This window comes from Podarcis pityusensis (genome assembly GCF_964106645.2).
Source record: "Podarcis pityusensis genome assembly, chromosome: 2".
Taxonomy (NCBI): domain Eukaryota; kingdom Metazoa; phylum Chordata; class Lepidosauria; order Squamata; family Lacertidae; genus Podarcis; species Podarcis pityusensis.
In genome coordinates, this window is record NC_138029.1 from 122,750,647 (window position 1) to 122,762,693 (window position 12,047).

A 12,047-nucleotide genomic window follows, 5' to 3' on the forward strand; every position below is an offset into this window, starting at 1 on the left:
ACTTTCTGCCATTCTTTAAAACATTTCACGTTGTCAATAATTGGGAGGTCTTGAAACAAAAACAACATCTTTGGCAATACATTCATCTTAAATACTGAGATCCGACCCATTAATGATAATTTTAAATTCGACCAACTCTCAAGATCTTGCTTAATCTCATTCCACAATTTCTCATAGTTGTCTTTATATAAATTCAGTTTTTTCACCGACAAATTAACCCCCAGATATTTTACTTTTTTCACAAAGACTAGGCCCGTCTTTTCTTGTAATAATCTCCTTTCCTCATTGTCCAAATTTTTCTCTAGCACTTTGGTTTGGCTCTTGTTTAACTTAAATCCTGCTACCTGTCCACACTCCTGTATCATCTCCAGTGCTTTTACTGAACTGGAGTCTGGGTCTTGAAGTGTCAGCACCAAATCAACAGCAAAGGCATTTAATTTATATTGTTTTGATCCTACTGATATACCTTTAATTTGTTCATCTTTCCTTATCATGCTTAACCAGACCTCGAGAACGGAAATAAAAATCAGAGGGGAAAGTGGGCACCCTTGCCTGGTACCCTTCTCAATTCTTATTTCCTCAGATACCACATTATTTATATAATTTTAGCTTTTGTTCATGATAGATCGCATTAATACCATTGAAAATCTCCTGACCAACCCCAATGCTTTCTAAATTTTGTGTCATAAAACTCCAAGATACATTGTCAAAGGCCTTCTCCGCATCAATAAACATTAACATTGCTTTACAATTTTTTCTTGCTTCCAATTTTTCCAAAATATCTACTATATTCCTAATATTATCTTTCATGTGTCTTCCAGGCAGAAAACCTGCCTGGTCCTTATGAATATATTCTGACAAGACCTACTTCAGCCTATTGGCCAATATATTGGCAAAAAAATTGTAATCCACATTGAGTAAGGAGACTGGTCTATAATTTTTAACATTAGATCTATCTTGATCTTGTTTTGGAATCAGAGTAATGTAAGCTTCCTTCCAGGTTTCGGGTGCTTTGTCCCCTCCTATAATCTTGTTGCAAACTTCTAACAATGGCTGAATGAGCCAGTCTTTCAGGATCTTATAATATTTTGCTGACAAACCATCTGGTTCCGGGGCCTTGCCAAGTTGCATTGAATTTATTGCATTTTCAACCTCCTGTCTTGTAATTAATCCATTTAGTAGGATCCTTTTACCTTCGGGAATCTTCTGCAAACCATTAGTTCTAATAAATTGCTCAATTTTAACTTTATCTTCTTTACTCTCTTTATACAGTTGTTTGTAATATTTCTGAAAGCATTTTCTTATGTCCACAGGGTTCTCTACAGACTTTCCATCTGATACAATATTTGTAATAGTACTTTGTTCTTGCCTCTTTTTTAATTGCTGAGCTAAAAGTTTCCCACATTTATTTGCAGATTCAAAGTTCCTTTGTCTCATCATTCTTAATGCCCATTCTATTTCTTGATTGATAATCTGTGAATAGTGAGTCTGTAAAGCTTTAATTTCCTTTTGTACCTGCAAATTCTTTGGATTGCCTCTAAGGATCTTCTCTTTATCTTTTAGTTGGTCCAAAATTTTATCTTTCTTTTCATTCTGTATCTTTCTCCTAATTGAATTTTGTTGAATGAGGAATCCTCTCATTACAGCTTTACTGGGGTCCCAAATAACCCTTTTTTCCACGCCCTGGTTCATATTAATCTCAAAATAGCCCTTTAAGGTTTTTGGGGCCTTATTTACAATTTGCTCACTCCTCAGCAAGTCATCATTTATTCTCCATCTGAAAGATCCCTGTATAGATAATTTCACTTCCATAAATACTGCATTATGATCTGAGCAAGTTTTAGGGCAAATTTCTGTTTTTGTTACTCTGGGAACCAAGTCTCTGGATAACCATAAATATCACTTCTCGAAAATGATTGATTTGTATCTGAATAGAATGTGAAGTCTTTTTCAGTTGGATTTCTGACTCTCCATATATCTGACAGGTCAAATTTATTAGTTATATATAAAAAAAAGTCTTAGGTAGTCTGCCAGCATTCAATATTTTTTGTCTCTGAGTTCTATCCATTAAAGTGGATGCCACTCCATTCAGATCTCCCATTAAGATTAATTTATAACCTAAGTGTTCCAAGAGGCTTGTTTCCAGTTTTTTTAAAAAATCTGCCTTACCATCATTGGGTGCATAGATTCCCAATAGCAAGTATTTTTCGCCTTGTGCTGTAATTTCCACTGCTATGTATCTTCCTGCCTCATCTTTAAAAATCAAATTTGGATTCCATTTTTCTTTAACGTAGAAAACCACTCTTTTTTTCACTTTGTCTGAAGAAATAAATTCTTGACCAAGTTTCTTATTCAATACGATTTTTCTATGTAGTCTTGTAATGAGTGTTTCCTGTAAACAAATTACATCCAAATTCTGTTTTGCTAAAACATGATGAACCTTCCTCCTTTTCTGAGGAGAATTTAAACCATTCACGTTCCAAGAATAAATTCTTAAAGCCATCGTGATAAGTTACGGGGTCGCTGCTCCCACCCCTGGAAGCTGCGGGCTTTCCAATCCAAGTTTGACTGAATGCTTTTGCAGAAATCTATCTTTCTCTCCAACAGTCTTATTTCTTTGTTTTCTTCCTTCAAATTTGAAGGAAAGGCCCTCTGGGAATTCCCACCTGAAGAAAATATTTTTCCTCCTCAAAATGGTTGTCAGGTCTGTATAGTTGGATCTCAAGCTCAAAAAGTGTTAAGGAATCTCTTTATCCTGTATTTTTAAACCTATTTTTATAATGCAGGCCCCAAATGGTATCTCTTTGTTCTTTAGTCTTAAAGACCACTATGCAGTCATAGGTGATTTTTGAATCTTTTTTGGGACCAAATCTGTAGGCCTTTTCTATCCAAGAGTCAACTTCATCTTTTTTCAAATCCCACCACACCACCCGTTGATCTATCATCCGCTCCCTGAGCCGATCCTCTTCCTGTTGAGGCACACCTCTCAATCTTAAATGAGATTCCCGTTCCCTCATCTGAAGAAATGCAATCGAATTTGAATTTTCATACTGTAATCTTTCTAAATCTGTCACTCTGTCTCAAGCTGTGTCAATCTTGTCTCATGGCTTGTGACCTCAGTCTTCACCTCTTTCAGTTCCACTTTCAAGTCTTCAAAAATTTTATTCAATTTTTCAATACCCTGTGAATTGTGTTTTATATCATCTTTAATTTCTGGCAACAGTTGCATCACATTATCCTCAAAAGCTGTACTTCTAGAGCCTCGTCTTACTGCTCCTTTATCTGCTTTGTCCACACTCATAGTTGCTCAGGAATTTCAAGGTCAAATATATGCTTTCAGTCTTAATCAGAACTCTAGCCACATAAGATTCTGCATTTCAGGGGGTTGGACTAGATGGCCCTTGTGGTCCCTTCCAATTTGACGATTCTGTGATTCACTAGTATTGTATCTAAGAAGGTAAAGGTAAAGGACCCCTGGATTGTTAAGTCCAGTCAAAGGTGACTATGGGGTGCAGCACTCATCTCACTTTCAGGCTGAGGGAGCCGGCGTTTGTCCACAGACAGCTTTCTGCGTCATGTGTCCAGCATGCCTAAACCACTTCTGGCACAACAGAACACCATTTCCACGCACCTTCCCACTGCAGCAGTACCTATTTTTCTACTTGCACTGGTATGCTTTTGAACTGTTAGGTTGGCAGAAGCTGGGACAGAGCAACAGGAGCTCGCTCCATCATGGGGATTCACATCGTCGACCTTCAGATCAGAAATCCAAAGAGGGTTAGTGGTTTAGACCACGATGAAATACAGGGAATGCAGTATAAAAATGCAGAAACAACTAGAGGAGAAAAAACTGGGAGGAGAACGCAAATTAATTCTAATATTCAATAATAATAATAATAATAATAATAATAATAATAATATAATTCTAATATTTAAAAATGGAACACAGAAATAAGTCAGTAAATAGTTATGATTTTGCATTGTGCCATCATAAACACAAAATGTAATGTGTTGTTGTTGTCAAGCTATATTTATTCTCCAAAGATTGTACATTTATTTGGGATAAATCTGCACACATTTCTCACTAAAGAAATTGAGCTGATGATATTAGGAGGAGGATTACAGTGTAATACCACAAGGCAGGTTTCTTCTACTACAAATACCTCAGCAATCTATTTAGACATCTGTAGGGTTTATAGCAACTAATTTTAGAGCTTAATTTTATATAGAAGAACTGATGTCTATTATAGGTCTAATGTGAGCTAAAAATGTTCATTGTAATTTTGTGTGAGCTCGTTTCTTTTTAACAAAATCTGTTCTTTCTTCTTAAATGTGACACTTTAATGAAGAAATAAGGATGAGATCATATACAATTAAATAAAACTGCTACAAGATACATATTCTAAAAGTGGTTAAATAAATGCAGTCAGGGCATAACCTAAAGCAAACACAACCCATTCCAAAGACTCTGTCACCATTTTTTGAAAGCAAACAACTAAATATTGTGTGTTCGTAAACTCCCTGGAGTAAAGCTCCTTTGCCCCGTGAAATTGTGTCTTTTCTCTGTTTCCCATGTCAGAGAAAAGTTATAATTCAGGCAAGTACAAAGTACTACATTTGGGATTTTGTTGGGGGTGACAACACTAATCTCTTCTGTTCTTTACTAGGTCAGTTATGGTTTTGTTTCTGACACTCTTAATGACAAAACTCAGTTCCCTTTTATCTACCGAATGGTCCCCAAAGAAGAACATCAGTATCTGGGGATAGTCCAACTGCTCCTGCACTTCAATTGGACTTGGATTGGCCTCGTTGCTCCAGACACCAACAATGGAGAGAGGTTCAGGAGGACCTTGAAGCCCCTGCTAACCAGGAACACAATTTGTGCTGCCTTCTCACTTAGCATCCCAATACAGAAGTCGAAATTACAGTCACTTTCTAAAATATCTTTCATGTGGAAGAAAGTCAATGTATTAGTCTACTATGGAGAGATGCGCTACTTCTTTAATATAATACGTATTTTGCAAAATGTGGTTGAAAACTATATAAGACCCATTGTGGGGAAAGTCTGGATCACAACAGCTTTGTGGGATCTCACCTTGAATTTGTCTTATGAACTGCTTTCTCCCCTGCACATCCATGGGTTTTTCTCTTTCTTAACTCGTATTAAAAGAAGGCCAAGCTATGATAATTATGAAACATTTTACTATCCTATGTTGCAGTTTGGGGAGAAATCATTTAAGTGTTCATATTCAAAGCACATGTTGTCTGTAAAGGGAAGGAGAAGGTGCAGGGAAGATAACACTCTAGAGTCCCTGCGTGACGAAGTGATTGAGAAAATCCTGTCTCTGGATAGTTACAGTATTTACAACCTTGTCCTTGCTCTGGCACGGGCCTTAAGGGCTGCACTTTCCTCCAAATCCACTCAGATGGTGGCGAAGGGTAAAAAGAGGCTGAAATATCAAAGGATACATTCTTGGCAGGTATTCCTGTTTCCCTCACAGATATCTTTGCTGAACAGGAATCAGTGCTGTGAATTCCATTCTCAGGTTAAATCAGGCTTGCCTCAACATTGGCTTTACTTTGCCTCCATTTACTGTACTGTTACCCACATCCTCATTTTGCTGCTAAGAAAACAGTCTGCCTCTACTTTACCACCTGATCCCTCAGCAAGGCTTCCTGCTATACTAGCCAAGGAATCTAAAGTCTACACACCACTTCCAACAAATTTGCTTTGACAAATAGGAAGCTTATGCTTGCAGAATTCTTCCCAGGATGAGGGATGAGGCTTATGTATCTCATGGCTTTAGTCTGTCCCAAAAGGCTGAAGCAAAACAATGGGCCACAGATCCATTGCCCAAACACACACACAGTGTCAGTCTGTACAAAGATCTCCAGCAATTAGGCCAAGTTATCCAGATGGTTTTCTTTTTTAAAAAATGTGCATGTTTTCTTTGCTACTCTAGCTTCACCATTTCCTGGGCAGCTCCCAGTTTTACAATACTTCCATGGAAGGAGTCTATTTGGATGAGAATGGGCAGTTGACAGTCGAATCTGACATTGTGAACTGGGTGCCATTTCTCAACAAGTCCTTTGGTGCCGTGAAATTTGGGAGCGTAGGCAGTCAGGGATCCTCAGGCCCAAAATTCACCATCGACCAAGAGCCTCTTGTGTGGTCCAGGCTTTTGAACCAGGTTTGGGAAACCCATTCATTGCATTGTATTCCCTTTTAGAGATAAGTTAAGATGTGATATTCTGTTGGGCAACACAACAATAAAACTGCTGCCTATCCAATTAATGAGCTAACACTAGGCAGGAAGAGAGGGATGAATGGAGGAAAGTCAAAATAAGAAACATTAAAATGGAGAAGCAGTTTGGACTACAACTGAGGCATGGCTTTTGCAGTGCTCAGGAAGCAGGCTAGACTTCAGAATTGAGCACAACACGGCTGCTCCAAATATGTTTCTGTTTCAGCTTGTTTGTTTCTCTGGATTTTGATATTTTTAAACAGTTTCCACGACTGAAAATTTGTAGCATGTTTACTAGACCTTTGTAATAATGGCAGACGGCTCTGACTCCTAAATCCAAGGGCAATACAGTCTCCATGTAACTCTTTCTTCTTGATTATATCTTTCTGCCCCAACTGTGTCCCAAGGACTATGACCCTCTGTTTTGTCCCATGGATCAAAAAAAGCACCCACAACAAAGCCGTGTTTATTCCACATAGACACTGGCCCAGAAGTTACTTGCTAACAGTCTTTCATTGATGCTTTTTTCTCTTTTTGGTCAGACCCTTCCTCAGTCCAGGTGTACCAAAAGCTGTCGCCCTGGATATGCCAAAAAGGTTCAGGAAGGGGAACCCATTTGCTGCCATGCTTGTGCCCCATGCGCGGAAGGGATGATCTCCACTCAGGAAGGTAGGAGACTTCAGAGAAATGTGCAGCAAAAAGTACAATAATTCATGTCCTTTGTTGATGAATATTCAAGTATAGTCTTATGGTTGAATTTAATAAAGGTTCAATAGTAATGTACATAATATTAATAAAGCTTTCCAGGTACCATTGAGACAGCCTTGAGTATGTAAGAATTAGGCAGTGTTGCTGCATCTGGTAGGCACCCTTGAACCAGTCAGTGTGGCAAAGTAACTAGGATGTTTGGTTTGTACTGGGAAGACCAGAATTCCAGTCCATGCTCCTCCAAGGTACTTTTTTCTGTAAATTACACCCATCTGACAACACCTGGTGTTGGGGTGAGATCAGATGTAGCTGCAATAACCTGGAGCTTCTAGAACACTCCAAGCTCTTCCTTGGGGGGTGAATAAGGGGGTATCTGCACTAGGGAACTGCATGGAAAGGACCAACTTTGTGTTGATTAGCAGAAATAGCAAGTCCCATCACTGTTTCCATTTGTGGGAGTTGGCTGGATTCAAAATTGACTTGCTTTTTTTGCTAGTCTGCAGGAAAATGTTCAAGCAGACACTCTTCTTTTTCCAGATGCAGACCACTGCACCAAATGTCCAGAAGATCAACACCCTAACAAGGACAGAGATCAATGCATCCCCAAGATTATCACCTTCCTGTCCTATGATGAATATCTGGGGACCCTCTTGGCTTCCACTGCCCTGTTTTTGGCCTTAATCACAGGCCTTGTTTTAGGAATATTCATTAAATATCTTGACACTCCCATAGTCAAAGCCAACAACAGGGACCTTTCCTACATCCTCCTTGTCTCCCTCCTCCTTTCCTTTTTGTCCTCCTTTCTGTTTATAGGCCGGCCAAGGAAAGTGACCTGCCTTGTCAGGCAGACAGCCTTTGGCATCATCTTCTCAGTTGCTGTCTCTTCTTTGTTGGCAAAAACTATTACCGTCGTGCTGGCCTTCCTGGCCACTAAGCCAGGAAACAGGGTGAGGAGATGGCTGGGAAAGAGTCTGGCTAATTCCATTGTCATTTCCTGTTCCAGTATCCAAATTCTCATCTGTGGTATCTGGCTGGGTACCTCTCCTCCATTCTCAGACTCTGACATGCACTCCCAGGCCGGAGAGATCATCCTGCGATGCAATGAAGGATCTGTTGCCATGTTTTACACTGTCCTTGGCTACATGGGCTTCCTGGCTGCCATCTGTTTCACAGTGGCTTTCCTAGCCAGGAAGCTTCCAGGATCCTTCAATGAAGCCAAGCTGATCACCTTCAGCATGCTGGTCTTCTGCAGTGTTTGGGTGTCCTTTGTGCCCACCTACCTGAGCACCAAGGGGAAGTACATGGTAGCCGTGCAGATCTTCTCTATGTTGGCCTCCAGTGCTGGGCTTCTGGGCTGCATCTTCCTTCCCAAGTGCTACATTATTGTACTCAGGCCTAGTCTGAATACAAAGGAGCACCTGACTACAAAGGCTTAACATGGCACCTGATTCCTTAACTATCTTTTTGGTTTTTGCCATTGATAGCTAGCATGGTAGCAATAAAGCCAGGATACATGACTTTGGAATGTAGTTCCTTATAAGCTATTGTTTTGGCAATTAGAACACAAAATTATAATTTAAAATATATGCCATACGTAGGACACTCTGTTTAAAGTTTAAAGAACATTAAGTTTTAACCTGGAGAAGGATATATTATATAATAATCAAAAGACACTTTCAAAAATGTACAAACAATTTTTGAATTGGCAAAGAAAGGAGGAAGATATCAAAGAAATTACAGTAAAATGGGAGAGGGACCTGGGACATACGATCAAACCCAATATTTGGAATGAATTATGGACTAAAAATGTAAAATTCATGGCTTGCTTCCTTATAAGGCAAAATCTTATGAAAATGTACTATGGATAGTACTTGACCCCTGTAAAAGTAGCAAAAATAAATAAATCATATAATAACAAGTGATGGAGTTGTAAGGAACATATAGGAACATACTACCATATGTGGTGGTCCTGTCTAGAGATACAAAGATTTTGGAATATGATTTATGAAGAGATAAAGAGATTGATAAAAACTACATTTAGCAAAAAACCGGAAGAATTTTTACTAGGAATTGTTTCAGATAATATTCCCAAAAACAAAACCAGGTTATTTACGTATGCGACATCATCAGCAAAGTTTATAGAGGCAAAACACTGGAAAGATAAAAATGCACCCACTAAAGATGAATGGGTAGTCAAGTTGTGCAAGTACCGTATTTTTTGCTCTATAAGACTCACTTTTTCCCTCCTAAAAAGTAAGGGGAAATGTGTGTGCGTCTTATGGAGCGAATGCAGGCTGCGCAGCTATCCTAGAAGCCAGAACAGCAAGAGGGATTGCTGCTTTCACTGCACAGCGATCCCTCTTGCTGTTCTGGCATCTGAGATTCATAATATTTTTTTTCTTGTTTTCCTCCTCCAAAAACTAGGTGTGTCTTGTGGTCTGGTGCGTCTTATAGAGCGAAAAATACGGCACTTGGAGCTTGCGAAGCTGATAGATGCAATAAGAGATAAACCTAAAAAGATGGTGAAAGAAGAATGGGAATGTTTAAAGAATTATCTAGGAGATAAGGGTTCATCAATAAAGACCTGGATATGTTTAGAATGATACCGCATAGGGAAATGTTCCCTGATACCAGGATGAGGGATTCTATGGAATGCAGATAGAGAGAATTGATAAGAATAATGATCTGTTACGACCTTGAAGGAAGCGTAAAATGGACGAGCCTTCTTGTATTTTGCCTCATTCCCCCCCCCCTTTTCTTCTTCTTTCTCCTTCTTTTTTCTTTCCCATAATGGCTTATGTTCTATGCCATGTACTTTGATAATTTTTTAGCCTTTTCTATTATTATTATTATTATTATTATTATTATGGATTTTTCTTTTGTAATTTTGGTTGTTTATATTTATTTGTATTTGTTTAAAGCAATATATATATATATATACACACATATATATATAAATGTTTTAACCTAGGTGGAATCTACACACATATAAAAACCAATCTGAAAATGCTTTTAAAAAAGTGTTTTAAAAACTACATTGAATTTTCCATAAGGCTCACCATCACCATCTAGTGTCACATTGTATATTGCATTTAAAACATTTTATTTACAGCTGTATAGCTGAGTCCCTAATGTACTTGCAATTTTAGATTAAATATACGATATATATATATATATATATATATATATATATATATATATATATATCTATCTCACGTTATTCAATTTTGCAAAGAAGTGGTGTAACATGAGGCCATTTCTTTGGACCATTAACACACAAAGGATTAAAGTGAAAGAAAATGATGACTTTGTGCACCCAAGTCCACTCCCAGTCACCAGTTTAGCTGCCGCGCTCTGGATTAGTTGAAGTTTCCGGGTCACCTTGAAGTGTAGCCCCACGTTGAGTGCATTGGAGTAGTCCAAGCGAGAGATAACCAGAGCATCCATCACTCTGGCGAGATAGTCCACAATTAAAAAATTACCTTGTGGGGTATAAAGTGTTGTTGTTGTTGTTGTTGTTGTTGTTGTTGTTGTTGTTATTGTTGTTGTTATTATTATTATTATTACCTCACTCATCTGACTGGGCCCACTCTGGGTGCTTCCAACAGAATTAAAAGCACAATAAACCATCGAACATAAAAAACTTCCCTAAGCAGGGCTGCCTTCAGATGTCTCCTAAAAGTCAGATAGTTGTTTATTTCCTTGGCATCTGATGGGAGGGCATTCCACAGGGCGAGCGCCACTACTGAGAAGGCCCTCTGCCTGGTTCCCTGTAACCTCACTTCTCACAGTGAGGGAACCACCAGAAGGCCCTTGGCACTGGACCTCAGTGTCTGGGCTGAACGATGAGGGTAGAGTCGCTCCTTCAGGTATACTGGACCGAGGCCGTTTAGGGCTTAAAAGGTCAGCACCAACACTTTGAATTGTGCTCAGAAACGTGCTGGGAGCCAATGTAGGTCTTTCAGGACCGGTGTTATGTGGTCTTGGTGGTCCCAGTCACCAGTCTAGCTGCCGCATTCTGGATTAGTTGCAGTTTCCGAGTCACGTTCAAAGGTAGCCCCACGTAGAGCGCATTGCAGTAGTCCAAGCTGGAGATAACCAGAGCATGCACCACTCTGGCGAGACGGTCCACAGGCTAGATTTTCTTGCAACACATTCTATTGCCCTTCAGAAGAGAAGGACATCCCTTCCTTCTCTATCCCTTCTCCTTTGAGCTTCCTTATCTCCTGGAAACCTTGCCCTTGGTCTTCAGGATTGCCTGTTACCGACACTCCTATCTCTCAGTTGCTGGATCAAAACCATTTTAAATGTAATCACTCTGTTTTGGGGTTGTTATTATATTTACTGCATTTGTCAGACACTTTTTCTCAGTGGAAAAAAAGAGTCTCAAAGCCAGATAAACGAAAACAGATAAAACCAGATAATTAAAAACACCTAAAATGCTCATCCAGCAACATCCATGCTTTTATCTTGTATTTATTTTGTTGTTGTTTAGTCGTGTCCGACTCTTCGTGACCCCATGGACCAGAGCAAGCCAGGCACTCCTATCTTCCACTGCCTCCCGCAGTTTGGTCAGACTCATGTTTGTAGCTTCGAGAACACCGTCCAACCATCTCGTCCTCTGTCCTTCTTGTGCCCTCAATCTCTCCCAGCATCAGGGTTTTTTCCAGGGAGTCTTCTCTTCTCATGAGGTGGCCAAAGTATTGGAGCCTCAGCTTCACGATCTGTCCTTCCAGTTGAGGCATCTAATCATAGCCTGCATTTTTATCAAGGCTTATAGTTTGATTAGGGTCTGTATTTTAAAATGAGCTTAAAGATTTTCAAATGTTTTATGCCAGGCAGAAGACCAGCTGCCTAAGTACTTTGGCAAGATGTTTATCCTCCTGGACAAGGGGGCCCCCTGATTTATAGCAGAAAACAATTCTCAAAGTCGTAAAAGGGAATTACAGGCTGAGAGCAAGGTTACACCACCCTACATAATTAAGAGTTGGTAAATAGTAAAACCATTAAACTTGAGCCATATCTTTCTAAGGTTAAAGGCCAAGAGCAAATGGAAAAGAAAGGGGAGTGTAAACAGAAGAAGAGGCTTCTTTC

At 39.3% G+C, this 12,047-nt stretch overlaps 2 protein-coding genes across 2 annotated transcripts in view; both read left to right on the forward strand.

The window, feature by feature from the left end:
• Positions 1 to 12,047, forward strand: part of LOC308465398 (vomeronasal type-2 receptor 26-like) — a gene marked incomplete at both ends in the record, with an annotated part of 48,610 nt that overhangs the window by 6,831 nt on the left and 29,732 nt on the right. The window lies entirely within an intron of this gene.
• LOC308471928 (vomeronasal type-2 receptor 26-like) lies at positions 4,731 to 8,389 on the forward strand (the record flags this gene model as incomplete). Its single annotated transcript, XM_080996240.1, has 4 exons — positions 4,731 to 5,480; positions 5,964 to 6,191; positions 6,788 to 6,914; positions 7,491 to 8,389. 4 exons carry the CDS (start codon positions 4,731 to 4,733, stop codon positions 8,387 to 8,389), a joined length of 2,004 nt encoding a protein of 667 aa, XP_080852366.1.